Below are 26,608 nucleotides of genomic sequence, written 5' to 3' on the forward strand. Positions count from 1 at the left end.
TGGTCTTCGGTTCACATTCCAAGGCCAAAGAAGCTGGGAACTGAAATGAGGGGTTAAGGCAGCAGCATAAAGAATGAGTGCCCTCACCAGGGGGAGGCAAATGGCCTGCACTTCCTTCTGAAGGTGCTTGTTACCCGGGGGAGGATCTTCTCCTTTATGGAATTTCTCTCAGGGGATAATCAAAATTAAGCATTGTGGGGTCTGCTGCAGCCTTTATTTATTTTATTTTTTAAGACAGTAAGTTCTTGCCAGGTGGTGGTTCACACCTTTAATCCCAGCACTCAGGAGGCAGAGGCAGGTGAATCTCTAAATTCAAGGCCAGCCTGGTCTACAGAGTGAGTGCCAGGACAGCCAACACTACACAGAGAAACTCTGTCTCAAAAAAAAAAAAAAAAAAACCAAAATAAAAAAGATATTAAGTTCTTAGTTCTTATTGCACCCTCATCTTTCTTAATTTATAAATTAAAACCAACCAGTGTATTTGTCTACTCTTTTACAGGGACAGTGTTCATTCTTTGTAGGCTTCAATTAAACATGTTTGGTATGTTTGATATGTATTGGGAATTCATGCTCTAGTAAATGTGATCCAAGACATCAGTCTAATATATTGGTATACACGGAGAGTAGAAAAAGGAAAGAATCACTTATCAAAAATGTGTCCAAATGAGCTGTGTATTTGCCATTCATTCATTTGCTCATTTCCTCATTCATTCCACAAATACTTAACTGTTAGGTGTTTAGGAAGTGTGCTAATGCAGGATCCATAAAGGTGAGCTCCTCCAAAGGGCATAGTCATTAAATGTAATCTTTGGTGAGAAAGAAATATTAATTAGAAATTAATTAATTTATTAACAAATTTATCATGATAATTATGACAAGTGTTCTGAACTAGTTCCTTGAAGAGAATTTTACATTGTTTGGGGATAAATGAAAGCTGACATTTGTAGAGTAGACAGGAGTTAACCTGTTGAGGGACAGAGGAGAAGCCAGGTGGAAAAAAACAACACACTGTAGCACTTACAGCAAATGAAGTCTATGAGTGCAGAGACCTAAAAAACACAGGTGTGTGTGTGTGTGTGTGTGTGTGTGTGTGTGTGTGTGTGTGTGTGTTTGTATTAACACTTAGAGTACAGCAATACTTATAAGTCAGATAAGGCACAAGGGACAGTCTACATATAATCAGAAGAGAATACATAGGCACAGCCAACAAGAAAGAGGAAAAACCAGGACAGATGATCTTGGCTTGTTTGACCTGGGATTTAAACTCAAACACACTCTCTATTACTGGCTCCCATGAATATATTCTGGTTCACTGACACTAATTTTGAAAAGCAAGCTCATAGAAGTATGTGCAATAGTAGAAAGTAAATAGTTTATATAACAAAAATGCAAAAATGTATCCTTTGTGTTACAAACAAATTCGTTTTTTAAAACTGATGCAAATTTTCGAAAAGTACACAAACCATATACAATCCCATTTTAGTTTTGAATATTTAAGTGGTAGATGACAACGGAAGTCTTCGCTTGCTGCTGAGAAGGGGCTGAAGGATTACAAGTGATGAGTGAATCAGCATTAGATAGAACCAAGTCCTAGACCAAATGGAGAGTCTCCTTAGGAAGTGGTAGAAAAGCAGGGGACAGTCACAAGAATGAAATGGAGCATTAATATAAGAGGCCAGAGATGGGGTAGCACAGTGTGGAGAAGAGGGGTGCCCATAATAACAGACACTGAAGAACTTAAGGAATATTTAGAGTGTTTATTCCAAGTGCATCATACACCAAATCATTTAATCCTTATGACACCTCTAGGCAGAGAAGAGTTGTGCCCTTGTTGTCATTGGACTGACTCTTTCATCCATCCCTGAGATCTGAGCAGAGCATTTGAATCTTGTTTTATTTTCCACTGTTGGTTTGTGTCATCCTTGCTTCATTGTCCATTCTGTGTTAGGGACACACCTTGGATAGATAGAGTCCTCCTGAAAGCCACATTCATCCACAGGGTTCTCTTTCATGGACTCTGGCAATGGCAGAAGGTGGAGGTGGGGATTTATCAAGAATTAACCTGCTCAGTGGCAGGTGAGTTTGTGCACACAGCTGTGTAAGTGGCATTTTGTTTGCTTGCTCATTTACTGCAGTGTATTTAGTTTCTGGCTTCGGAAACTAGAAGACTGTGAAACTATTGGGTAGAGTTGGGCCCTCGAGTTTGAGTTGTACATTCTTCCTCTCTTTGTGTCTGACTCTCTTTGATATCTGTGTAAGCAACCTCTGTCTTCAGCTGTCTCTTGGTAAGTCTCTCACAATCAGTTCACTGGTTTTGTTTTCGATGGAGAAGGTGCCATAGGATCGCTTTTCTTTTCAAATGTGAGTGCTGGTGCCCCAGGAGTTCTCAAAGCAGTGCAAGATGGACAGGAAGTCAATCATGACTTCTGTGGTAAAGTAACAGAGCTGGCATATGTCTGCAGAGTTAATGTTCACAGCCAAATGACATTCTCAAAAAGCCACATCTGTCTACGCCTCTCACACTTTCATGGTAAGATGTTTCAAAACTGGAGGAATTTACAATGGTCAGCTAGTCTAATCCATTAAGGTGGAACATTTACTTAGAATATATAAATTTCATCTAATCCCTTAAGTCAATTTTCATGAACAAATAAGAAATCTACATTTTATAAGTTTCTGTTATCTGGTATCTCTGAGATGAACTGTCAGATCGCTTGCTCTCTCACCCCTTTCTGGAATGAAAAAGAGTATGAGCCATCCCAAAGGTATTGGAGACTGAAGGTAGGCAAGAGTTTGGCAATGTCCTATTGTTAAGAGCTGTGATGCTGAAACCAGATGGCTTCTGTGCTTTCTGGAAAGCTTGGAGCTCGACACTGTGATGTCATCACCAATGAGTTGATTGGCATTCATGAAATCACCACTGGGCAAACATGAATGAAGGTCAAGAAGTAAGAAAACAAAAGCATGACACTCAGACTCATGACCCAGGTTCATTTTTACTAGCAATTGTTGATAATTTTATGGCTATGGAGACAACAGAACACTTACATAGTATTCATTAATAGAAAATAACATGGCAGGCATTTACCATTAGACCTTAACATTGAATTTAACATGTGATTGCTATTAACACCATTCTGGGTCTGGGCAAACACTATCAATAATTGAACCGGCATCAAGTGCTGTGGTTATGTCTTCAAACTTGTTTTCTGCTGCTGTCTTTAAAGCAGGTAACAGCGAAGGGACATGTTTGTCTTACTTGTGAAACTTCCCTGGCCTCTTTGAGAAGAGGTGCAGAGGTGAGTCAGAAAGCCCATTCTGAGGAGTGCAAAGCACACAGCTCTTGAGCTCAGTCTTCCTGCTTAAGTGCTGCTGTAATTCATAGGCTTAAGTGCATGACAAGACAGGATGCTCACTCTCCTCTAATCCCGATGACACCACAGAGAAAAGTAATTGGTACCGGGACTCCCATGTGGGAGATGCTCAGAAGAAAATCACAAGAAAACATGTTCATATATGACAAGGTTCTCAGAGAAAATCAGTAGCCCACATTTAGCTGACGGCTGGGCCTCAGCTGATGAGTTTTCTGTAGTAACTTTGGATTTGTTATTTTCCCTTCCTTCCTTCCTTCCTTCCTTCCTTCCTTCCTTCCTTCCTTCCTTCCTTCCTTCCTTCCTTCCTTCCTTCCTTCCCTCCCTCTCCACCTGCTTCCCTCCCTCTCCACCGGCCTTTCTTTCCTTTTCCCGCTAAATTATAGAACCTGTGTCACTGTCAATCTACGTAATTTCTGGACTGTATTTACCGTCTGTCAGTTAGACTTTGTTTTACACAATAGAATTTCCTTGAGTTCACCTCTTATCAGGCTGGTCTCCGGCAGCTGTGAGTAACTCAGCCAGTTGATCCAGGGCAGTTGTGGGTCTGGGAGTGACCCCCCAGGGCAGGGACCTCCACCAGCATTGGGCAGTGCGCTGGGCGGGGCCAGGACAAGAACTCTCCTGTGACTCTTAGTACAGTCAGGGCTTCTGCTGGGCAGGGCCAGCTACTAATCCTGCCAGACGGCCACTGGGGCGGGGTGGGGGTGTGGGGGTGTGGGGGTGACAAGGGACATATAGGTGGCGTCTGCTGGTGAGAAACACCTAGTACAGGTGAAAGGGTGGCGGTGAGAGGAAGTTCCCACCGGTTGAGTTCTTAAAGCCATGAAGACACAAGAAAAATAACAAGGAGTGGCCAATTGGAGTCTTTTGGACTTGCCTGGAGCTCCACCCTCGGCCAGAGGAAAAGCCCCTCGGGACTGAGGCGGGAGCATCAGACAAGCGCGAGAAAGAGGCCTGTGCGCGCTCCACCTCTGCGCAGCGGGTGCGGGGCGGCGACCTGTCCTTTGGGCTGGCTATGGCGGCTACAGGAGCTGCGCGCTTGCGGTGTCCAACCCTTGGCCTTCCGCCCCTACTGACCCTAGCGGTGAGCTCCGGGGACCATCCCAGGGACGGGGAGAGGGGCATCGGGGCCGGGGCGGCTGGCCCAGGTGGGGTCATCGGGACTCGCGATGTCTTAAACTGCAGTTGTTGGAGGTGAGGGAAGGGCAGCAGGAAGCAGAGCGACCCGGGCGCCAAGGTCCCGCAGGGGAGGGAGTGCTGCGGCGAGCTGTAATAGGCACGCGCGGCTGGAGACTGGGGGCGGATCGCGAAAGCCCAGCCAAAACCCTCGCCTCGGGGTTCCCTGGGCAGAGCAGGGTGCGCCGGGGCTGTGCAGAGGAGTCTGGAGCAGGTCACTGGAGCCCTGGATGCCCGCCTTCCTGACTGAGGCCAGCTGCCCAGGGGGCGACAACAAAAGCCAGTGTGGTGTCCTTGGGGTCAAAAAAAGGACTTGTTGCTCTTGAGGGTTCTGGACCAGGGTTGGGATTCGAGAGAGAAGTGAGAGATGGAATGAGAGAGAGAGAGAGAGAGAGAGAGAGAGAGAGAGAGAGAGAGAGAGAGAGAGAGAGAGAGAGAGAGAGAGAGATGGGTGGACACTGATCCCCTAAATCCCTGAAAAGTGAACGAACTGGCCCTGAGATCTTGTCCTGGGAGGAGTTTGCATTCTTCATCTCAAGTCTGCTCAGATTCATTCTCCTTTAAGAAGAAAAACAGTCTCCTCTGAGGCGTGAGCCAGAAAAGTGGCTTTATTTCAGACAGGATTGGTTCTCTCCAGGAAGCCAGAAGCATGCAGAATTCACCCCAGGATTAGGCCTTTGGGGAGTCAGGGATAAGACTGCCCCAGATTGTAGTTTTATATGAGTCCCTTGGACAAGCAAAAGTCACTGTGCTAGGTGCAAAAGAACAACCAACTTGGTAATGTCCTTTACTCTTGCTTGCAGCAGTAGGCTCAAGCTGTCCATGAAGGAAATCTGGGGACCCTGTGTCTCTCTCTCTCTCTCTCTCTCTCTGTGTGTGTGTGTGTGTGTGTGTGTGTGTGTGTGTGTGTGTGTGTGTGTGTGTGTGTGTGTGTGTGTAAGTGAAGGAAGCCTGGAGGAACCCAGGGAACCATGTGTGTGGTTGTGTCTGTGTGTGTGTGGGTGGGTGTCTGAATGGTTAGGGTGCCTTCCATTTTTCCTGGACTTTCTTTTTACAAGGGATTCCTGCGGTTTTAGTTACTGAAAATGTGGTTGATTACTGGATTTAGAATGTCAGTTCCAAGGCATGAATGGACTTTAAACTTTTGATTACAATTCCCCGGGTCAATCCATGGACACAGGTAGGGATAGGTATCTCACAATCAAGGTTTTATGGCTGAAGAAACAGCCGAGGGCAAACAATGGTCACAAAATATGCTGTTGATGACCAAGAATGAACTTTGGTTGGTATCTGGTGAGGGAAGTTGCCACTTCCTTTCATACAGCAGGACTTACTCTCTGAAAGAAAAGGCATGCTTAGTTAACTTTGTGGTATAGCATTGCTCAGTGCAAACCGGTACACCTAAAGGCACATGCCTCAGACCCTGTAAAGAGAAGTGAGTGCTGTGGATGAATAGGCTGAAGTAGAATCCTCAATCCCTGATCTCTCTTAATGTCAGAGTCCAGGAATGGGGGCTGAGCAGGGTGTGGGTGGGTTGTTCTGGTTACTGGCACTTTGCTTTCAAGTAGGACAGTGTAGTCTCCTCAGGTTGCTCTAAGCTCCAGTGGGGTGCATATGAACAGAGTTTTGCCAGCCTTAGAAGGGCGTGAGAAGTGCCAGGTCTACTGAAGAATACCTTTTTTGGGGGAGGGGGTGCGGCTTCCTTCATGTCTCCTATTTCCCATACACTCAGGTAATCCTTTGACATTCCACAAGTCAGCTTCTCTCCACTTCCTAGTATTGCCCCACCCCATAGTGTCTTAACCACTGGAACTTTCTTCCTGAATGCTGCAATGGTGCTTTGTTCTCTACAGCCTTCTAAGATCTTTTTTGACAAGTTCAAGTGATGAGTTCTATTCTTCACATAATTGTCCCCTATGATCGATTCTTTGTTCTGAAAATTAACACCTTAGAAAAAAACTCACTGACCCCCAGATTCTGACTCCTTACCCTGTTTCTTCATCCCCCACCCCATTTTTTCTGTGTATGAGTTAATGGCATAGCATGAGATCTTCCCTTTTGAGAGGGCTATAAGTGTACAGTAAGAGAAAATTAAATACAAACATAGTGCTGTAAACAGCTATCTGGACGCTTGTGTGTTATACAATAGAAACTGTATAGCTGTTAAGCCATGGACTCTCCTCTTCCTATGCCCCATGCCCTAGCCACTGCCTTCTGTTTATTACTTTTGTCTGTTTGTACACTGTTTTTCTTACTTGCAAATGCTAATTTTCTGGGGGAGCCTTGTTCTAAGTCTTGTTTCTTGGAATATACACACATGTACATTCTCCCCCTACCCCACGTAATTTAATCTACTTTGTGCTTTAAAATATCACATTATCCTAAAATCATGTTGCTGTTCCAGACATCACCTTTAAACAACAAGCCTTTATATTTCTACGTACATGCTCTGTAGCATGCCACTTATTATATTTCAAAATGATATTTTTTTTGGTGTCAGATTCTACACAGATGTAGAACTCCTGTGTGCCTCTATCCTCATGGAAAAGTCTAGAAGCTTTTTTCTCCTCATGACTCCTCTTAATTCTTTATTGTCAAAATAAGTTCATCTTCAGATACTGTATGGGTTTGTGTGCTGGAATCTATAGCTTCTGTTGTTGGTTTTTGCTCTTGCTAATATTGTCTTAGTGGATAAACCTGGTTGTATGCTGGTCATACATGAACAGGCATATTTACGGATGGGAGTACCAGAGTCAGAGAGGATGAATACAATGCCAGTGACTGTGATTTTGAAGATGCTGTCCTCTCCAAACAGGTTATATAGGGCTAGACCGAAAGCTATTTAATAGTTGATGTCATGTTACATCAGTGGTTTTCAACTTATGGGCTGAAAACCCTAAATCAATGAAAAACACAGATATTTACATTATGTTTCATCACTGTAGCAAAATTACAGTAATGAAATAGCAATGAAAATAATTTTATGGTTGCGAGTTACCACAACATGAGCTGTGTTAAAGGGTCACAACATTAGGAAGGTTGAGATAACTGTGTAGCATCTTTTTGAGATTGACTTTGAGGCTACTTGAGCTAGGCAGAAGTTTTGCAAAAGATAAAATTGAATCAATACTTTATGCAAAACACCACAGGAAACTCCAAATAGATGAACTATTAAAATGCAAGGTGACACCATGTGGATACAGGAGAAACATGATGAGTCCTATAAATTCTCAGTTAAGAAGGCCTATCTATGACCCAAATTTCAAATTTTTCAAGTTGGGAAAGGCAATAATATAAAAACAAACAGAATTTCTAAAGTAAAAACACAAAAATAAAACCAAGTGAAAACAAACATAACAGCATAAGCCATTTTAAAGGCCAGTTGTAATACATTAAAATTTTCTGATAAGTTGTAAATAAAAATTCTAGTGTGAATAAGGACAAGACAAATTCTAGAAGTTAAAAAATCATTAAAATATAAAATATAAAAATAAGGAAAAGTGAGTTAAAAACAACATTGAAATTCCTTTTCACACTTAACAGTGTTTGACAACATGCTACCTAGGCAAGAAAGTGATGAATAGAAGACTAACAAATTATTAGTGACAAATGTTGTGTATGTCCTTTGTGGACTGTAAATAGAGCAGGTGTAGGCAGGCATGGCATTTGTCTTTCATAAATCATGTAACTAATACTTTGTATCTACATACTGATACATAGTCTTGTTTATTTAATAGGATTTTATATGTTTTTAATGTCTACATAACCCTTTGCTGCCCCTCTTTTCCATATTTTTTCCTGTGTCCTTTTAATTCAGCTTATTTAGCTCCAGGAAATACTGTGTTGATATTTTTATGGGGATCATAAAGTTTTAATTTAGGATTTATGTATGTATGTTGCTGATTTTTCTTACTGTGCACTAGACTCACTTTTCTTTCTGTGTAAATCCACCTATCTGTTTTGCAGAAATGTGTTTAGGTTTTTCTGAAATTGGAGGGTTTTTCATGGGGAATTCATAGCAGGGGAGCACAGTCAGCAAGCAGACAGCAGTTAACCTTGTAGGCACAGTACTGAATTTACTCCCTGGCATTTCCACACATTTCATTGCTTTAGAAAACCACTTCTTTTATACTGTATGACTGGTTTCATTTATGGACAGCAAGAGTAGTGATAACTGTTTTAGCAGCTGCTTCTCTCATGGTGATTCATTAATTGGTTTGCTTCAGTTTTGTAGGTTAAGTCAAAGCAAATGCAAATAGAGATATTCTCCCCTCTTGGCAAGCCCTAGCTCTGTTGTCTACCCTTTTTTCAATGTGACTTAAAGCACCTATGGTGACCTTAGAAAACCTATTATGTTTCTGGGTTTAGTGATGATATCATCTGCTTTTCTGGTTGCTGTGAACAAATACCTGACTAGAAGCAATTAAGGGAGGAGTTTATTTTGGCTCTAGTTTGAGGCTACAGTCTCTTGGTGGGAATGTCGTGGCAGAAGAAGAGTGAGGCATCTAGAAGCAGAGCGCATGGGTGCTGGCACTCAGCCTATTTCCTCATTGCTCTGTACTGCACCCCTGCCCTTGGGATGGGGTCACGAGCATTCAGGATGGGTCTTCTCTCTTTCTTAAACCTCTTAGAAGTGTCTCATAGACATACACGAGGGTGTGTGTCCACTCAGTCGACTGAGGAGGAACCACCATAGTGGGGCTGCTTCCCATGCTTTCCCTGTGGCATTGTGCTAATAATATAAAAAAGATTCTTTTACTCAAGCCATGGTTTTGAATACAGATCCCGGACCCAAGCAAAAAGGCCACATTAACCATGGCGCTCTCTCTTATTGAAGGTGCAATGGAGAGTAGCTTCCTGTACATTCCTGTAGGTGTATCCCGTGTTTCATTTTCCTCCATCTCTAGTGAGGACAAGAAACCAGAGCCAATCTCAGCAGGTCAGAAGTTATTTCTGACTCTTCTTTCCTGTTGTCCGGGTTTCAGTTTTATCTGCAGACCATGTCCTTCAATGCTTTGCTACTTTGATCAGTTCTTTGATGCTGTATGATGTTTCAAAATCTTGTTACTCATCGTTGCTAGTTAGTTTTCTCATGACATTCTTTGAGTTTTCTTACATGCCTTCATTGAAATGAAAGTTCTTTCCCCTGATTTGTTTCTCCACAGTGTTCAGACTTACCAAACTCTGATAGAAACCTGCTTGGGCAGTTTATTTACTGCAGACAAATTGTGTGTGTGTGTGTGTGTGTGTGTGTGTGTGTGTGTGTGTGTGTGTGTGTGTGTGTGTGTGTGTGTGTGTGTGTCACTTTTTTTCAGTGCTTTGAGAAACACCTGACAAAAAGATGTTACAGGAAAGAAGATGTATTCTGGCTCAGAATTTTAAAAGTTTTAGTCCATGGTTAACTGATACCATTGCTTTAAGGCTCATGTAAGGCAGAAACATCATGGATGAAGGTCATGGTGAAGGAAAGCTATTTATTTCTTGGTAAACATTAAGCCAAAAGGAAAACAAGGAGGCAGGACAGGATCCACCTTTCACACCAGTGACCTCCAGTGACCTCCTTAGGTGAATCAGGAGCCCACACTGACTTTACACCACCTCCTAACAACGCCATTAAATAAAACATTCATTTATAGCCATTGATTAAGTCTCGCTCACACCATCCAGTTGCCTCTCAATGGTTGGATGTAGTGCCCAGAAAGCATGCCGTTGGGGTCCCAGGGCATTTGTCAACCATAGCAGCTCCTTAGAACGCGTGAGAGGAAGTGCATATAGGTTGTTGACTTTATTCAGAAAGTGCTCTACACTTTTTCTTCAGAATCACTCTAATTCTTTTGCTCCTTGTGCTATATGTGTCAGTCACTACAGCAGTGGTTCTCAACCCTCCTAATGCTGTGACCCTTTAATACAGTTCCTCATGTTGTGATGACCCTCAACCATAAAATTATATTTCCTGATACTTCGTAACTGTACTTTTGCAACTGTGATGAATTGTAATATAAATATCTGTGTTTTCAAATTGTCTTAAGTGATCCCTGTATAAAGGTCACTCGACCCCCATAAAGTGGATGAAAGCCACAGGTTGAGAACCAACCACTATAGGATAGATTTTTATTTAGGTTTCTGTCCTTCTCCTATCATGACTGACTCATGGCCACTCCTCAGTTAATCTCATCTGGTTCCTAGATGAGGCTGGCTCTCCAGGCTTTCCTCTACCAGCCTGTACTTCCCTGCCATGGCATTTCTATACAAGTATATCTTATCTTGGGGTTGAATTTTCATGCAGATCATGTTTGCTGCTAGGTGTCTACTATGTAGTAGACTTTCAATGAAATTTGTTGAATGTGTGAATGAATGGATGTCCTGTTTCCAATTCTTGGCCAATTCTTAATTGGGCCCCTCAACACTTCTACCACTAAGACTTCAGAGCAAGTACCATGACTCTACCTTAGAATACTGCTACACCTTTGCAGTTGCTGTCCTGTCTCCTATTCCCTTGTGTCTGCGGTCTTGTCATGAAGTCAGCTGATTGACTGCTTGTGAACACCAGATAAGGCCACTCTGCAGCTCCATGCAGCATTTCTTTCTTTTGCACTTAGAACGAAACCTGTGCTTCTCACCATGACATTTTTACATCCTAATTAATATGTTCCAGACTGTTCTTTAAGTATGGAACTGCTTTTTCCCTCAGTTCATGTAGACTCCAGCCTTCTCTATCATCTTTCTCTGCTTTATTTCTCCCATAATTGCTATCTGGCTTGGTGGGGTGTGGCATTTATGCACTTTTCTATTTGTTTGTTGGCGCATTGCAAAGTGATCTGTTGAGGGCAAGGTCTTTGCTTTGCTCACTGCTGGAGCCTGTGACTCAGCTTAGCACCTCCTTATCCCCGACTGTTGGTTGAATGGATAAGTGTTGGTTGAGTGAATGAGATATTCTTTGTCAGTCTCCTTGAGTCACAATCCTTAAAACATCTGGCTGTGTCTCTGCTCCCTTGACTAGGCAGCCTGTGAAAATTCCCTCCTTTTACTTTCAATTTAAGTCTTTTTTTGTGGGGGGGCCAGGGTATTTCAATTTTGCAAATAAAAAGTAATCTCGGTCTTGTTTGATCTCTCCTATATAGTTTAAATTGGATAACTACAGGTTTAAGATATATTAAAATGAGAATTTTCATTCAAACATAGCTGATTTTAGTTTATGATAAAGGACATCATACTTAGCAGCATGGTGCTGGTTGGTTTCCTTGCTTTGGGCAATCATTTGGTGAACTGAAGAAAGTGGAGCATACATCGCTCAGAAGCACCCCCAACAGAATCAAATTTGGGTTTTCATATGCATGATCAATTGAAATTGGCTCCCCAAAGATCACTAAATCATTTAAAGTGAAGGCAAGTGTTTTCTACAAAGGCCTTAGCTGTCAGTGAGAAGGTGTGTCTTCAGAATAAGGTCACAGTTTGTATAAACTCATACCTAGATCTTGCCCACCCCTTCCGTGGCACCTACAGTGCCTTTCAGTAATGGTGCTCAGGTTTGGTTCAGCAGACTATTACTTAGGCTCTGTAGCTCCTGGGATAGTGAACGTTTATGGAAACAGTGTGATGGGATGGTGAATTTATGTTTTTCTCTTTCCTATATGTGTTTGGTACAGTCTTACACATGTTGCTGCTGGATCCTCACTCTGCTGTCCCAGTCAGGGAAGACGCTAGTAAATTCATTTTACAAATCAAAAACAGTCCTGAAAAAGAATGTGGTTCCCAGAGTTTATAAAGTGCCTTGTAAAGAAGGAGCCATGGGGAAGTGTTACCCTTTGATCCATCTACTTTGTATATTTCTGGTTTCTTACTCTAGTACATAGTCCGTATTTTGTTAAGTCAAATAAATTTTGTATAACTATACATATATATTTAAGTACTTAATGTTTCTTTTATGTAATTAAATGGATATTGCTATGTAATTGAGACTTAGGTGAACTCCATTCATTAGTCCTGTGAGTGTGTGACACTAATTTGTTTGTTCTAGATCCTTGCACTTGCCTGTGATGCATGTAAAGAAGTGGTCCTTCAGGTCCCCTCTGAACTACCTGCTGAGAAATTTGTTGGCCGAGGTAAAGAGCAGCTGCAGTGTGCGATAAATCCTAATATGGTGTGCTTTGTTAAAAGTTACTGTGACGTTTAGGACCATGAAGGATTTATGATTTATAGTTAAAAGTGAACAGTGCAGTCATTTTTAACACATGTTATATCATATCTTTATTGAAAAATATGTTTACCCAAAGAAGATAAAAAGTTAAGTTTAAATAATAACATATTTTTTTGACATTTATATTGCCTGGAAGATATTTTATACGCTAAATATGTTTCTAAGAATTTGAGAAATAATATTGAAATTACTTCTTGAGTTTGATGATATTGTGTTTGGATTTTCATCAGGAAATGTTTTGATATCTTACTGCATTTTTCTTCCATCTCATTATTTATTTATTTACTTATTTACTTATTTATGTGTACTGGGCATCAAACCCAGGCCATTACACATGCTGAGCAAACAATCTGCTCTGAGCTATATCTTTAGCCCCATGTACTTGTTTTCATCAATAAATTCTTTATTTTATTTAATTTATTAAGTAAGTGTGTGCATATGTGCATTTGTACTAACATAGGGCAACAGATTTACTCCCTCCCTTATATTTACTGGCCTGTCAATTCTTTATAAGACTTAGTTGTATAGGGAAGAAGAAATCAACCCAATGTGGCCATAATATGTTAACCATTTTGCATTTAATGGAGACTTAAGTAGTATTTCAATTTAATAACTGTAATCTCCAATAGCTAGTTGTAGTTAAAAAAAAAAAAAACTTTTTTAGTGTTGTGTCAAATGTTCAGATACTGTAGCTCACATGCCTTTGTTTCAGGAGAAATATCTCTTTTAACAGGTGTAAAACAAGCATTAGAAGCAATATTTGTGTTTAGGGAGGACCTGAACCATATAGTTTCATATATGATTTAAAAATACTATATATTCCATTGGGAATGTGGTTGAAGTGTTTTGTCCCCCCACTCCCCACAGGCATACTGTATGTACTTTTGAACTCTATGTTGCTGAAGTGACTGCTGTGTTTATTTCCTTAGTGAACCTCAAGGACTGCCTTAAATCTGCAAATCTCATTCATCCGAGTGATCCTGATTTCCAAGTCTTAGAAGATGGTTCTGTGTTCACAACCAATTCTGTTGTTTTGTCCTCGGGCCAAAGAAGCTTTACTATATGGCTTTTCAACTCAGACAGCCAAGAAGAAAGGCAGCTATCTGTCCATTTAGAGGGTCCAGTAGAGGTAAGTGAGATGATATGCAGGAAGTGTAATGATGCAGTCTCTTTGGGGTTAACTAACACCACCAAGGAAGACCTGGAACTGCAGAAGAGTTGGGTGGTTTGGGTGGGAGAAGAATGAAAACTGTGGGTCAACAGTGTGTAGTGAAGGCGGGAGGCTTGGTTGTGCAATGCATGTCATTACAACTTGTCATCCCTCTCATTTGGGATAAGCTACATTGAGAACTTGAGATAGGACACAAGAGACACTTTTTAATTTTTGGAATGAATTTCCAAAAACAAATTTGGAAATTCTACCTCTTGATTAAAGCTTTTTCCCTCACGTATATTATTGTTAAAGGGGTCTCTGGGTCTTGTCTTTTGGAAGAAAAGAATTCAGTCAAAACATAGATAGTTTAAGCAGATGTTTATTTAGCCAATCCAAGGCAAGCAAACAAACACCCCACAGAGAGATTGGCTTGTGCTGCCCAAGGCAGTCATCAGCCCAGTGAATTCTGTGTTGTGGATCTTAAAGAAGTTTGTGAATATTCATAAGATGGGTAGCACATTTTAGGGTAAAGGTGACCCTTTTTTGGTGTCAAGTTATGATGGACCACATTGATTTTGGGGGGTTTTCTTTCCGTGATCCTCTAGAAAAGCCCGCAAATGGAGTGTGTGGGTATGTGTGTGTATGTGTGTGTGTGTGTGGGGATCAAGCTACAATGCAAGTAATAAAATGACATGTCAGGCCTTGGAGAATGGAGACCTGGTGTTAGGGCATATGCATGGGAGAATGCTCTTGTGCCTTAGTTTCTAATACAGCAGGAACAATCTAACTGTGGCTTTGAGGTGCTTAACCTCAGAGGGATCTGACTATCAGGAGTCTCAGACTCCTGGACACAGCTACAGCTTTCCTGCTTTGCCTCACTTTTAACATCTTACGATCCTGTGCCATTAGCATGGCTTGTAGTCTTAGAAGACAGATAACAAGGGAGGAGGTTTGGACCATGGATGTGCCTATTGATTGTGACACCAAAGACAATCTCTCCTCAGTCTCTGGCCATTCTTCAATGAAGTTTGAGCACTGTCACCACATTTCTCTCTTCGTTCTGACAGATCTCTGTTGGTCCCCTGGCTCTGTCTAGCTGCTGGTGAGTGGACTGTGCTTATGGTAACTATGGGAGTGATGCTATCCCAGTTATTCTCATTGCATCTTCATCCTCTTGTGTTCTTGCATGGCAATGTGGCAGCAGGAATTTGCTTTTCAGTGTTGCATGTACTCCTCTAGCCCATCTATCTTTCTTCCATATTTCTATCAAAGTATTTTCTCAAGAGGTTGGTTGGCATAACAACAACAACATCAACAAGTCATATTCTTTGTCATTATCATTATTGTTTCTACAGTAGTGAAGATTAGTTTGGTGTTGAAGCACTACCATGGGTTTACACCTCCCTAGCCAATCTTCATGAGAAGAGACAAATGTGTCAGGTCTAATGTCTGGAGATGAAATCTTCATTGACTTTAACAATTAAGGTTTATCTTTCTTGTCTTCTAAATCCAGGTACTAAATAAAAAACTGCACACAGAGAAAGTCCTCAGTCGTGCCAAGAGAAGATGGGCTCCTATCCCCTGTTCCATGCTAGAGAATTCTTTGGGTCCCTTCCCATTGTTTCTTCAGCAGGTATAGTTTACTTTGGCTGCTAAGATTTGTCATACCCATTTTCAAAACAATAATTAATAGCTATTTAAAAATAGTGGTGTGAGGGCTGAATATGTATCTCAGAATGCTTGCCTGTCATGCTCAAGACCTTGGTTGAATCCTTAGTAATTAAAAAAGATGTAAAATAGTTGCATGGAATGGAAGGTTTGAGTATCATGTTTCAACATATATGTGTAAGTATTTCTTAACAGATGAGTATACATTTTTCAGCTTTAGTCATGCAAAAGTAATCTTTAGGAACTGTAAAGTTCACCTAGTATTCTAAAGCATGTTTCTTTAATTCCTCCTCCCCCCAGTCAACAAGTATTTCACATAGGCTGGGCACAGCCTATAAAATCTAAAAATGTATGCCTCCATAAAGATTAAAATTGCAGACCTGAAGGAGAAAGACAGGCTTTGTTGTGATTATTTCCAAGCCTGTTTCTTCCCTTCCTCCTAGTTTTGGAAATTAGGTTGTAGATGAGTGCACACAGTGAGTTCACCATTACATCATTTACTTCTTTCTTTGTACTTTGCTCATATTCATTCCCTCACTAGCCTGTTGCTTCTTTTTATCTTCCCTACAAGTCCCCATCTACCAAGTCAGTTTCTTTTCAAACAGGATTTGTTTTAGGTCTATGTCTGTGTGTGCCTATGTGCATTTATGTGCATCACTCTCATGTAGTCCTGTGGGGAGGTGCAGAAAAGGGCATCAGATCCCCTGGAACTCGAGTTATAGATAGCTGTAGGAGCAGGAAATCAAACAGGTTTTCTGCAAGAGCAGGGAGCTTCCCTTACTCCCAGTCTGAGGCACGGTTTCACCATGGAGCTCAGTTTGTATTCATTTCATTCGCCGTTAAGCTTCACAAAGACGGGTCCTTTCAAGCATATGTGTATTTTTACCATAATCCACTCACTTCTTTCTCTCTTTCCTCTCCTACCAGTCTCCTTTCTTCCTCCAGCCCCCCTTCTGCTTTATGTCATACATAAATGGTTATGCATATTTTAAATGTATATACATATATATATGGTTAGTGTATATATACACACATACATACACATAAATAAATATATATATATATATATATACATATATACATACACACAAATATAGATTTATAAACAAGAGAAAATGTTATGTTTGTCTTTCAGAGTCTGTCTTATCCACTTAGACAGGTCTTGTTCTGTAGCCTTGGGTTACTTTTCTCCTAGTTCTGCCTTCTCTACTTTCCCCATGCTGCAGCTACAGGCATATGCTAACATAGCTGAGGAGAACAGTTTTTTAAAATACTTTGCCAATTGCAAGTTAATCTCTGGACTTAAATAGCATGTCAATAGATAATCATTCACTCTTGTATTGCTATATTTTCTAACCCAGAGAAGTCCCAAGTGTTTGATTCATGTATATAATGTTCAGTCTTCACAATATTCCTTGATTTGAAAAGTAGGATTCTGCTATAGGATTTTGCAAGTATCTTGTTTTTGAAATTTTTCAGTCATGATTCCTTATTCTGTTGCTACATTTTTCTAATACTGAATAAGAGAGGAGACTATTGTTTACTCTAGTAACTGGCAGTGTAGCAGCATAAAAATACTCATGCAAGTTCTGCTGAAATAAAGATCTGTCTCATGCTTATAATATCTACTCTCTAGATCCAATCTGATACAGCTCAAAACTACACCATATACTATTCCATCAGAGGCCCAGGAGTTGATAGAGAACCTCTAAACTTGTTTTATGTGGAAAGAGATACTGGAAACCTGTTTTGCACTGGTCCCGTGGATCGTGAGCAGTATGAGTCCTTTGAGGTAAGGTGTAAAGATCATGTGTTGTATTAACAGGTGTCTTAGTTTGGGTTTCTATTGCTGTGATGAAACACGGTGACAAAACAAGCTGGGGAGGAAAGGGTTTATTTAGCATTCCACACCATTGTCCATCACTGAAGGATGTCTGGATAGGGTAGGAACTCAAACAGACAGGAACCTGGACCAGGGGCTGATGCAGAGGCTGTGGAGGAGACATGGTTACTGTCTTGCACATCACAGCTTTCTCAGCTTGCTTTCTTATGGACCCCGGTACACTCTTCCACCAGGATTGTTCCACCTGCAATGGGATGGGCCCTCCTCCATCAATCACTAATTAAAAAAAAATGCCCTACAGACTTGCCCACAGCCCCATCTTATGGAGGCATTTTCTTAAAGTAGGTTCCCTCTTTTCAGAGGACTCCAGGCTGTGTCAAGTTGACATAAAACTGTCCAGCATAGCAGTTATGAACTTTTATCCACTGCGTCTTTCTCTTTCAGTTTACCTACTTTTCTTTTTTCCCTGAGGTATTCATTGGTGCTCTAACTACAAATGAATTGACCTGAAACAAACAAATTAAGTGGAATAAATAAAATTCAATTCTGTTAGGTTATTCCTGGTTTTATGATTTTTTTTTCCTGTTTTAATTTTCCAAAGGAGCAAAAACTTTGGCAACCCATTTGTTTGATATAGAAGCTCTCTGTGGAATGTGGTTACCACAGGAGTCAAGGGAGGCTCAGTAGTTAGCTGAACCCCAGCCCTTTGCAGTGGGACAGTTGATTACAGTGAGGTCAGGAGGGTGGGGAGCCCTTAGCATAGCTCACTCAGTCTTTCAGATGTTCTGTGGATTTCCCTTGTGGGAATATGTGGGGGTCCTTCCCCCTTTGGCCTGTTGGCCACCAGGTCAAGAGGGAAAAAGGCATAAAGGTTAAAAGAAAGCTTTGTATTTGGCCCATGAGCAGGAATGGAGACAGATTTCAGTGAATCAGCTCATCTTTATTCCAGAATATAAGGAATACATACAACCGGGGAGCCGAGGGACAAACCCTAATTTGCATTAAGTGAACTCTGCTATCCTAAGGCTTAGTATGTGGCAGTAGGGTCCTATAGCAGAACTCCTTAGCACAAGTCTTGTTAGCAGGGGTCTGTGCCAAGGGTCAAGATAAAGATCAACCAGCATCTGGTTTAGAGATAGCTTTCAGATAAGGTGAGTCCTCCAGGCCCAGGGACAGTCTCCAGATAAGGGCATCTAGAGAGCAGGAAGCCTTGCTGTGGAGGGAGGGAGTTCCATGTTGCTGAACTTAGAGAAAGCTGCCAGAATATGGCAGACTGCAACCTCTAACCAGCCAGCAATGTATTCCAACAGGAATATCTCTTTTGCTGTAAAAACCTGACTTCATGCTGACATGATTTCCCTGCTGGACTTGTTCATCTTATCTCATTTCCCATTATTTTACACAATTTTGGATGAGTTCATTCTTTCTTCTCAAGGAAACCAAACTAACTGTATAGACATGCAAGCTCTGAGTTCTGTGTACAAGTTTAGGATTGCTGCAGTGTGGCTTTCTAAGTATCCATAATGTTCTGCTGTTTCTATGATACTTGTTATAAAACTGGTTAGGTTTGAAATATGCATTATAAAATTAAAAAGAATAAATTGTAAAGAAGGGTGGTGCCCCAGAGTCCATACAAGACACACTGAGACACAATTTTCTTAGCACAAAGGAGATTTATTACCCACAAGGGACAAGCATGTGTGTGGGGGGGGCAGTGGCTGGCTCTGGATTGGGCAAAGGTAGCCAGCAAGCAGCAGCAGCAGCAGCAGCAGCAGCAGCAGCAGGAGTTTCTAAGAGTGAGCTTTTAAGGAGAAGAAGGGGGAGTCTGTGCTAGGGTGAGTTGGTAAATCCTGATTGAGCCTATTGACCAAATAATGAATTTTGATTGTTGGATGTGTCTCGGGAATGAGTCAGCGATCAAATTAGGGCATGGACTTAGGGGGCTAGCTTTAGGAATACAACCTAACAGTTTTTAGCAAAGGAGAGGGAAAGGGTACCATGTTTGCCATGTTTGGCTGTGCTTGCCATGCTCAGGCCTGCTGGAGCCCTTTATGCAACATCTGTAGCCAATCATTTGTTCTTTCTAACTCCTGCTTTTCAAATGCAAACATTCTTAGGAAACGTTATATATAAGTCCAGCAATGGTGGTACCTAAAATACTAATAAAAGAAAATAAAATCATATCCCAGTTAATTGTGCCCAGAATTTGTAGTGTAAATTAAGAAATATCTAATAGTTATACTTAAAAATCTATGTGTCTAAAATAATAGGACAAAAAATCAATGTTTTTGGTAAATAATAATAGTAAGCATTATACTTATGGATGACATACAGCAATAGTGAGGAAATTAAAACCATGCATATTAGTATACTAGATCAATATCACAGGACATCCGGTGCATCTTTCCACATCACAGTCATGTGTGCATCCCAAAGCAGTGACAGTGAAAGAAGTGCTCTAAGCCTGAGTCGTCTCCAGATGAGAGTCAAAGCAATCTTCAGGCACATTTTATTTTCAAGCATCATTTGCAGGGTTGCTGAGTGTGTAGTTCAGTGGAGAGAGCATGCTTGTGTGAGGCCCTGAAATTCGTCCCCAGCATCACAAAACAAAATATGGTCATTTTCTGTAGATGGATTATTTTTTAGGTCAACAACCCACCCAAAAAAAGGACACAGAGACTAATTAATTATGAAAACTTGGCCTTCACTTAGGCTTGTTCCTAACTAGCTCTTATAATTTAACCCATTTCTCTCAATCTACATGACTTGTGTCTTTTACCACTCCTCTTGCGTGTCCTGCTTCCTCTTTGTCAGGCTGGCGACTCCTCTTGCTTCTTCCCTGAGACTTCTCTGTCCCCTAAAATTGTACATAATCTCTTCCTACCTAGCTACTGGCCAGTCTGCTCTTTATAAACCAATCAGAAGGAGCCTTGGCAAAAATACATTTTCACAATGTACAAAAAGATTACCCCACAACAATTTTCACTTTTTCCTGACTTTATTTGCAGCTGACTGCATTTGCAACAACTCCAGATGGGTATACCCCAGAGTATCCACTGACCCTCATCATTAAGGTAGAGGATGAGAATGATAACTACCCGGTTTTTACAAAGACACTATACAGTTTCACGGTTTTGGAAAACAGTGCAGTTGGTAAGTAGTCACACCAATGATACAGGGCAGCTTGGATGGGCTTTGGTTCATAAATGGAGCCTCTCTGTGACCACAGAAAAACAGCCCACTGTGGTGGCATAAATGTGGGTACTGGGAGGAGGTTTTTTCTCTTTCACTACTTTCCTCATTTGAAAAGCTGCAGTTTCTTAGTTTCTTATTCCAGTAAATGGGTTATCTGTAGATTAGATTATCAAACAAACTACATGCATCTGGTTGCCTCAAGAAAGAAATTGTGTTTCTCTGAGAGTAAATGAAATGCTTCTAAGGGAAGTGTCTGTAGGTGTAGCCATTCAGCATTTGGAGACATGTCTGCTGAACTCCTAATGACTAAATGGGTGGCAGTATTCTGGGCGTGATCAAGAGTCCCTGAGAACAGTACAAAGATTTTTCTCAGTCTTGTTATCCTCAGGCCAAGATTGGTTGGATGTCAGGCTGCAATTCTGGGGACTTCCCTTAGGGAGACCTGACTGTACCAATAGAATTTTTAGAGAGAACTGCTGCAGGTGGTTAATTTAAGCACAGGCCTGCAGATAGAAAAGAGTTTAGGAATAATTACAAAATCTCAGTAGAAGTTCAAGGTTCACAGAGGGATAGCATGATCATTAATAGGAGCTCATATAAAAATACAGTAAAGATAGAAGCTGAGGTCACCATATCCACAAAATATTAGGACGTGAGTGTATTTAAAAGGAAGTGTTATTTTATGCATGTATCAATTAACTTCTAAAAATTAATTATCAATTAACTTCTGATGCTAATCTGTGACAATGTGCTCCAGAAGGGCTTCTGAAGTAGGCAGAAAAGAAGGAAATAAGAGCCATAGATCGCATGAGGGTTTGGAAATTCAGCAGGAGCTTTTCCTCTGCAGGTTCTGTCGTGGGGGAGGTCTGTGCGACTGACAACGATGAGCCTGATACAATGCACACTCGACTGAGGTACTCCATCCTGGAGCAGTGGCCTTCCCCACCCACCTTATTTAGTATGCATCCCACTACTGGTGTGATCACAACCACGTCATCCCAGCTGGACAGAGAGGTAACAAACACCAGCAGAAAAAGCTGGATTAGAGCCGGGCTTTTAAGAGCACACTGCCTCAGTTGGACAGTTAGCAGAGAAATATGGTTACTTAAGAACACAGATATGTTATCCCTAATTGGAAATATCTCAAGGCGCATAGGCCCCAAAGTAGGAGCTTTTTAGAAGTTATCCAAAGTTATCATTGGTAACACAGAGTTGCTTTTATTGAAGTGATTTAACAAAATGTCTTCTAAATGTTCTCCTCTGGACAACTACAGGTTCCTTTCATGTGTAAATACTGCCCTTGGGAATGGAAACAATAAACAACCACACAAAAAACAGCAACAAAAAAATATAAAAATGGCTTGTTAAGCTTCCAAACCAAAGTCTTTAAATGAACACTTACAGGGCTGTGAAGATGGCTCAGCAATTAAGAATGCATCTTCAGGGGCTGGAGAGATGGCTCAGAGGTTAAGAGCACTGTCTGATCTTCCAAAGGTCCTGAGTTCAACTCCCAACAATCACATGGTGGCACACAACCATCTGTAATGAGATCTGGTGCCCTCTTCTGGCATTCAGGCATACATGCAGACAGAACACTGTACACATAATAGATAGATAAATCTTAAAAAAAAAGAATGCATCCTCATGCATGTTCTGTGGGGAACCTTAATCCATATCAGCTGTTTGTGCCACCAACCCTAGGGGATTGATACCATACTCTCTTTGGGATTTTCCAATCACCTGACCCCCCAACACTCACATATACACATGACAAATAAGGAAATTAAATCTCAAAAAAAAAAAAAAAAAAAAAGGCTGTTGATGACCAAAACAGTCACAAACATTAGACACAGAAGTTGACTAAATAGTGCTTGGTGGTAATTTTTTGATCTCAGGATTCCAGTTTTGACCTGTTGCTCAGCCTTTTTAAATATTGGAGTTTCTCTGTTGTCTGCAGATAACACAAATCAGCATTTTAGGATAATAAAAGCCTATGTCTTTGCTTTCTCACCATCTGACTGGTTTTGATAAGTCTCAGTGCACTTTAATGCAAAGGAAACGTGCTGGCCTCCTGGCAGATAGCAGCATGAGGTTTGAAGGGTAGTCAGGTGAAGGCAGCCATCATTTAAGCTGCGAACTTAAGAGGTTGTGCAGGATAGGCGCATTGGAAAAGGCACGTGTGAGAGACATCAATATTAACACTCTAGTGTTTCTTTAGTTAATGGGTAAAGACAGGAAAGATGAACAGTGGCAGAAGTTATGGTATGAAGATGGCTGAAAAGGAGAAGAGCAGTCATTTAAGTTACAATACTTTTGAATATAAGAATGCACTTTGGATAGGACATAAAGCATTTTTGTTTTGCACTGCCATGCAATACTAAATGTACTCCCCCTTTTGAAAGTTGGTAATGCTAATTGATTATATATTCTGGGAGTTGACAGCACTTTTCATTTGAGAAATGACTCAGTTTTCATATAGTGATTGCACAATACTGGAGCAAGGGACTTTTTAAAGAAGTAACTGCTGTTAGGCATAACAGTGTTCCCCTAAATTATTAATGCAAGAAGAGCTACAGAGCAGAAGTCAAGATTCTACTTGTAAAGATGGTTCTTTTGCCTAACAGTTACATTTTCTTTGTTTTTAGCTAATTGACAAATACCAGTTGAAAATAAAAGTACAGGATATGGATGGCCAGTATTTTGGTTTGCAGACAACAGCAACCTGCATCATTACTATTGGAGATGTGAATGACAACTTGCCAACATTCACTCGCAATGTCGTAAGTGTGTGATGTCTATGAGAGACAAGCTCATGACTCAGTGTCAGTTGAAAAGGATGCGCGTGTCTTTCTGTGTCCCGTGGTTTGGCATGAAATGCTCACAGTGACACGAAAGCAGCTTGGGGTTAGAGTTTTAAGCATGAGAACATGGTGCTTTGGAATTTGTAAGAATGAGGCTTACTTCATGTGGTGATCTTGTTTTGTGAAAGTTAATTAATGAAACTTTATTTTTTTTTCTTTTTATTTCTTTAGTATGTGACATCAGTGGAAGAAAATACAGTTAATGTGGAAATCTTACGTCTTACCGTTCAGGATAAAGATTTAGTTAACTCTCCTAATTGGAGAGCTAATTACACCATTTTAAAAGGCAATGAAAATGGAAATTTTAAAATTGCAACCGATCCCCAAACCAATGAAGGCATTCTGTGTGTGGTTAAGGTAAGAATTAATTAGTAAATTCGATATTTGTAATTGATAATATAGAATCGCAGGCAAAGATATAATGCGAAGATATTCTGAACTTCACCAGCTTTGCAAGGGTTTGATCTGATTATTCAACACATTTCCTGTAGCCTCTGAACTATGAAGAGCGGCAGCAGGTGACCCTGCAAATTGGTGTAGTTAATGAAGCCCTGTACACGAGAGAGGCTAGTGCAAGGTCACCCATGAGCACAGCCACAGTGACTGTCACCGTGAAAGATGTGGACGAGGGCCCCGAGTGTATCCCTCCAGCACAAACTGTGCGGATTCAAGAAAATGTACCAGTTGGTACCAGAAATGATGGGTATAAGGCATATGATCCCGACAACAGAAGCAGCAGTGGTATAAGGTATTTGTAATGCTTTTGTTCCTCTCACATTTACAATACTAGAGAAGTCTATACCCTCTTTTGCTATTGGCATTACGATTTGGCTCATGGTCCTTCTTGCTGTGTTACTTCCACCATGGTTAATAGGTACAGGAAGTTAAGTGACCCAAGAGGGTGGGTCAGAGTTAATGAAGACTCAGGATCAATCACCATTTTCCGAACCCTCGATCGAGAGGCCGAGACTGTCAGAAATGGCATCTATAATATTACAGTCCTTGCATTAGATGCAGGTAAGAAATTGGTTTTTAAGACAGCTACTGCATCTTCAATTGTATACTTCCTCAGTTTTAAAGTCAATGACATATATTTTGTTTTAATCTCATGGTGTAAAGAATCAAATCAAAGGTCTTCCAGGTGCTAGGCAAAACACTCTGCTACCCAGCTTCAGCCCCAGTCCAATAGTATACCTTTTTTTTTTCTCTTTTGAGACAGGGTCTCACTGTGTAATCCTGGCAAGCCTGGACCTCCCTTTGCAGGCCATATTGGCAGATATAGAGATATATCTACAGCTACTTCTAAGGGCTGAGATTAAGGTGTTTGTCATCCTGCCCAGCCTACCAAACATATATTTTTAAAACAGGCTCCATAATTCTCAGTTTATTTTTCCAAAGTATAGCATTCAGAGCAATTAATTAATAAGTTTGCTGTCACTTAATAACTCTTGTCAGCTAATAGTATCTTTAGTATTAGATTCCATTATAAGATAATATGGTCTAAGATGGAGCCACTGAGATGGCTCTTGCTGGTTAAGGTCCTTGCTACCAAGCCAGATAACCTGAGTTTGATCTCCAGGTGAAATGAGAGAATGGACTTCTGAAAGTTGTGTATACAATACCCCTTCTGTGTATAAAATCTAATTCTGTTATAAGCTATCTTTGTTTGGGCATGGTAAGTATTGACAATCCCAGTACTTGGGTATTAGAGGCAATAGGATCAATTCAAGGCCAACAATTACATAGTTACCCCTAGAAACTGTTTCCAAAAAAAAAAATACCTCAGCCAACCAACAAAACAAAAAGATAACCATGAGAAAAAGGTGTAATTGAACTTTGTGTATTTGTAAAATAAATACGCAATTAAATAAACATAACTCATTATTCTCTAACTTGCAAAATTAAATTGTAAAAGTGATTTTAAAAGATAGTTTAGGTATCATAACTCTCTCTAAATTAACTCAAATTCTTAGCAGTGAATCTCATAAAATATCATTTCTTTTCTGTTCCTTCCTCTTCTAGAATATGTATTAGATGATTTTTGCTGTTTGATTTCTTCAGGGATTTAGCTGTGATTTCATTTCTGTTTAATAAATTACCTTCTTCATGTCCTTGAAGCTCTAAAATGTGCTCAAATACAGTGAATTCATCTTCCAAATGGTGATTTTGTTGTTTACATTAATGTTGCTCATGTGTGACCTATCCTAGCCTTGATGGGGGCATCTGCTATGCTCTGCCTTTGGTTTCTCTCCTCCTACTTCACTCTACCTTAACTGGCCAGCACTTCTGTAGTGACCTGCACATACATCTATGTGGTCTGTAGTTCAGAATCAGTTCTTAACGTGGTTGTATGAGGTGCCCAGACTATGAGCCTGCTCTAGAATTACCAAGATCCAGCCACTGTGCCAGAGGGGCCTTGGCTAAGGTTCTGGTTGCTATGCAAGCTTGGTGTCCATTTCCTTAGGTTGGCAGTTGTATGTAAGATGGGGCCCCCAGGTACGGAGTGGTGCAGATTTTGTTTTTCCTTTTCCTCCATCTCTAGTGTCCAAATCCTCCTCAATTAGTAGAAAGAACAAATGGTTTAGAGGCAGGAATCCTAGTTTCATGTTTGGTTTTAGACTTCATAACCTCCCTGGCCCTTGATTGCTTCATCTTTTATGCCCCAGACTTCCCAGTACAGTGCCTTGTAGCCTTGTATAAAGTTATCAGGAAGATTTATATGTATGTAGGAATGACAGGCCAATTACAGAAGTTACACCTTGAGTCCTAAGTCCCATTTACTTAATATATAGATGACTGGCTATTTATGAGACTACACCATTTGGAAATGTTCCTCCACCCTTGAACCATCTCCTTAAACCATTATCTGTTTGAATTTTCCAAATACATATCTTCTACTATCCAACTTCCCTATTCTAAAACCTTAATCATTCTCATTGTGTGTGCTAAACTCCAAGTTCTCTACTCAGCTTTCAAAGGTCCTTAGCTCTTGTCTGTGTTGGCTCCCACCTGCCTGCCTTCTCCCTTTTCTCCACATCACAGGTATGTGTGACATTCTGTGCACACCCTTGAATTGACCTGCACTTTGAGAATACTGTGTGACCCTATCATACTTTCTTTTTGTCTCTTCAAAATCAACTA

The 26,608-nt window shown here is 40.8% G+C and overlaps 1 protein-coding gene across 2 annotated transcripts in view; it reads left to right on the forward strand.

The window, feature by feature from the left end:
- The first annotated feature begins 4,389 nt into the window (after positions 1-4,389).
- Dsc2 (desmocollin 2) overlaps positions 4,390-26,608 on the forward strand; it is a 28,006-nt gene continuing 5,787 nt past the window's right edge. For both annotated transcript variants that reach the window (XM_027404380.2, XM_035439063.1), the window contains exons 1-11: positions 4,390-4,458; positions 12,568-12,652; positions 13,677-13,876; positions 15,414-15,533; positions 17,205-17,360; positions 20,420-20,564; positions 21,454-21,620; positions 23,252-23,386; positions 23,639-23,824; positions 23,959-24,215; positions 24,342-24,484. In XM_027404380.2, coding sequence (XP_027260181.1) covers positions 4,390-4,458; positions 12,568-12,652; positions 13,677-13,876; positions 15,414-15,533; positions 17,205-17,360; positions 20,420-20,564; positions 21,454-21,620; positions 23,252-23,386; positions 23,639-23,824; positions 23,959-24,215; positions 24,342-24,484 — 1,663 coding nt within the window. The remainder of the gene's footprint in view (positions 4,459-12,567; positions 12,653-13,676; positions 13,877-15,413; positions 15,534-17,204; positions 17,361-20,419; positions 20,565-21,453; positions 21,621-23,251; positions 23,387-23,638; positions 23,825-23,958; positions 24,216-24,341; positions 24,485-26,608) is intronic.

The sequence above is a fragment of the Cricetulus griseus genome, chromosome 2 (genome assembly GCF_003668045.3).
Source record: "Cricetulus griseus strain 17A/GY chromosome 2, alternate assembly CriGri-PICRH-1.0, whole genome shotgun sequence".
Lineage (NCBI taxonomy): Eukaryota > Metazoa > Chordata > Mammalia > Rodentia > Cricetidae > Cricetulus > Cricetulus griseus.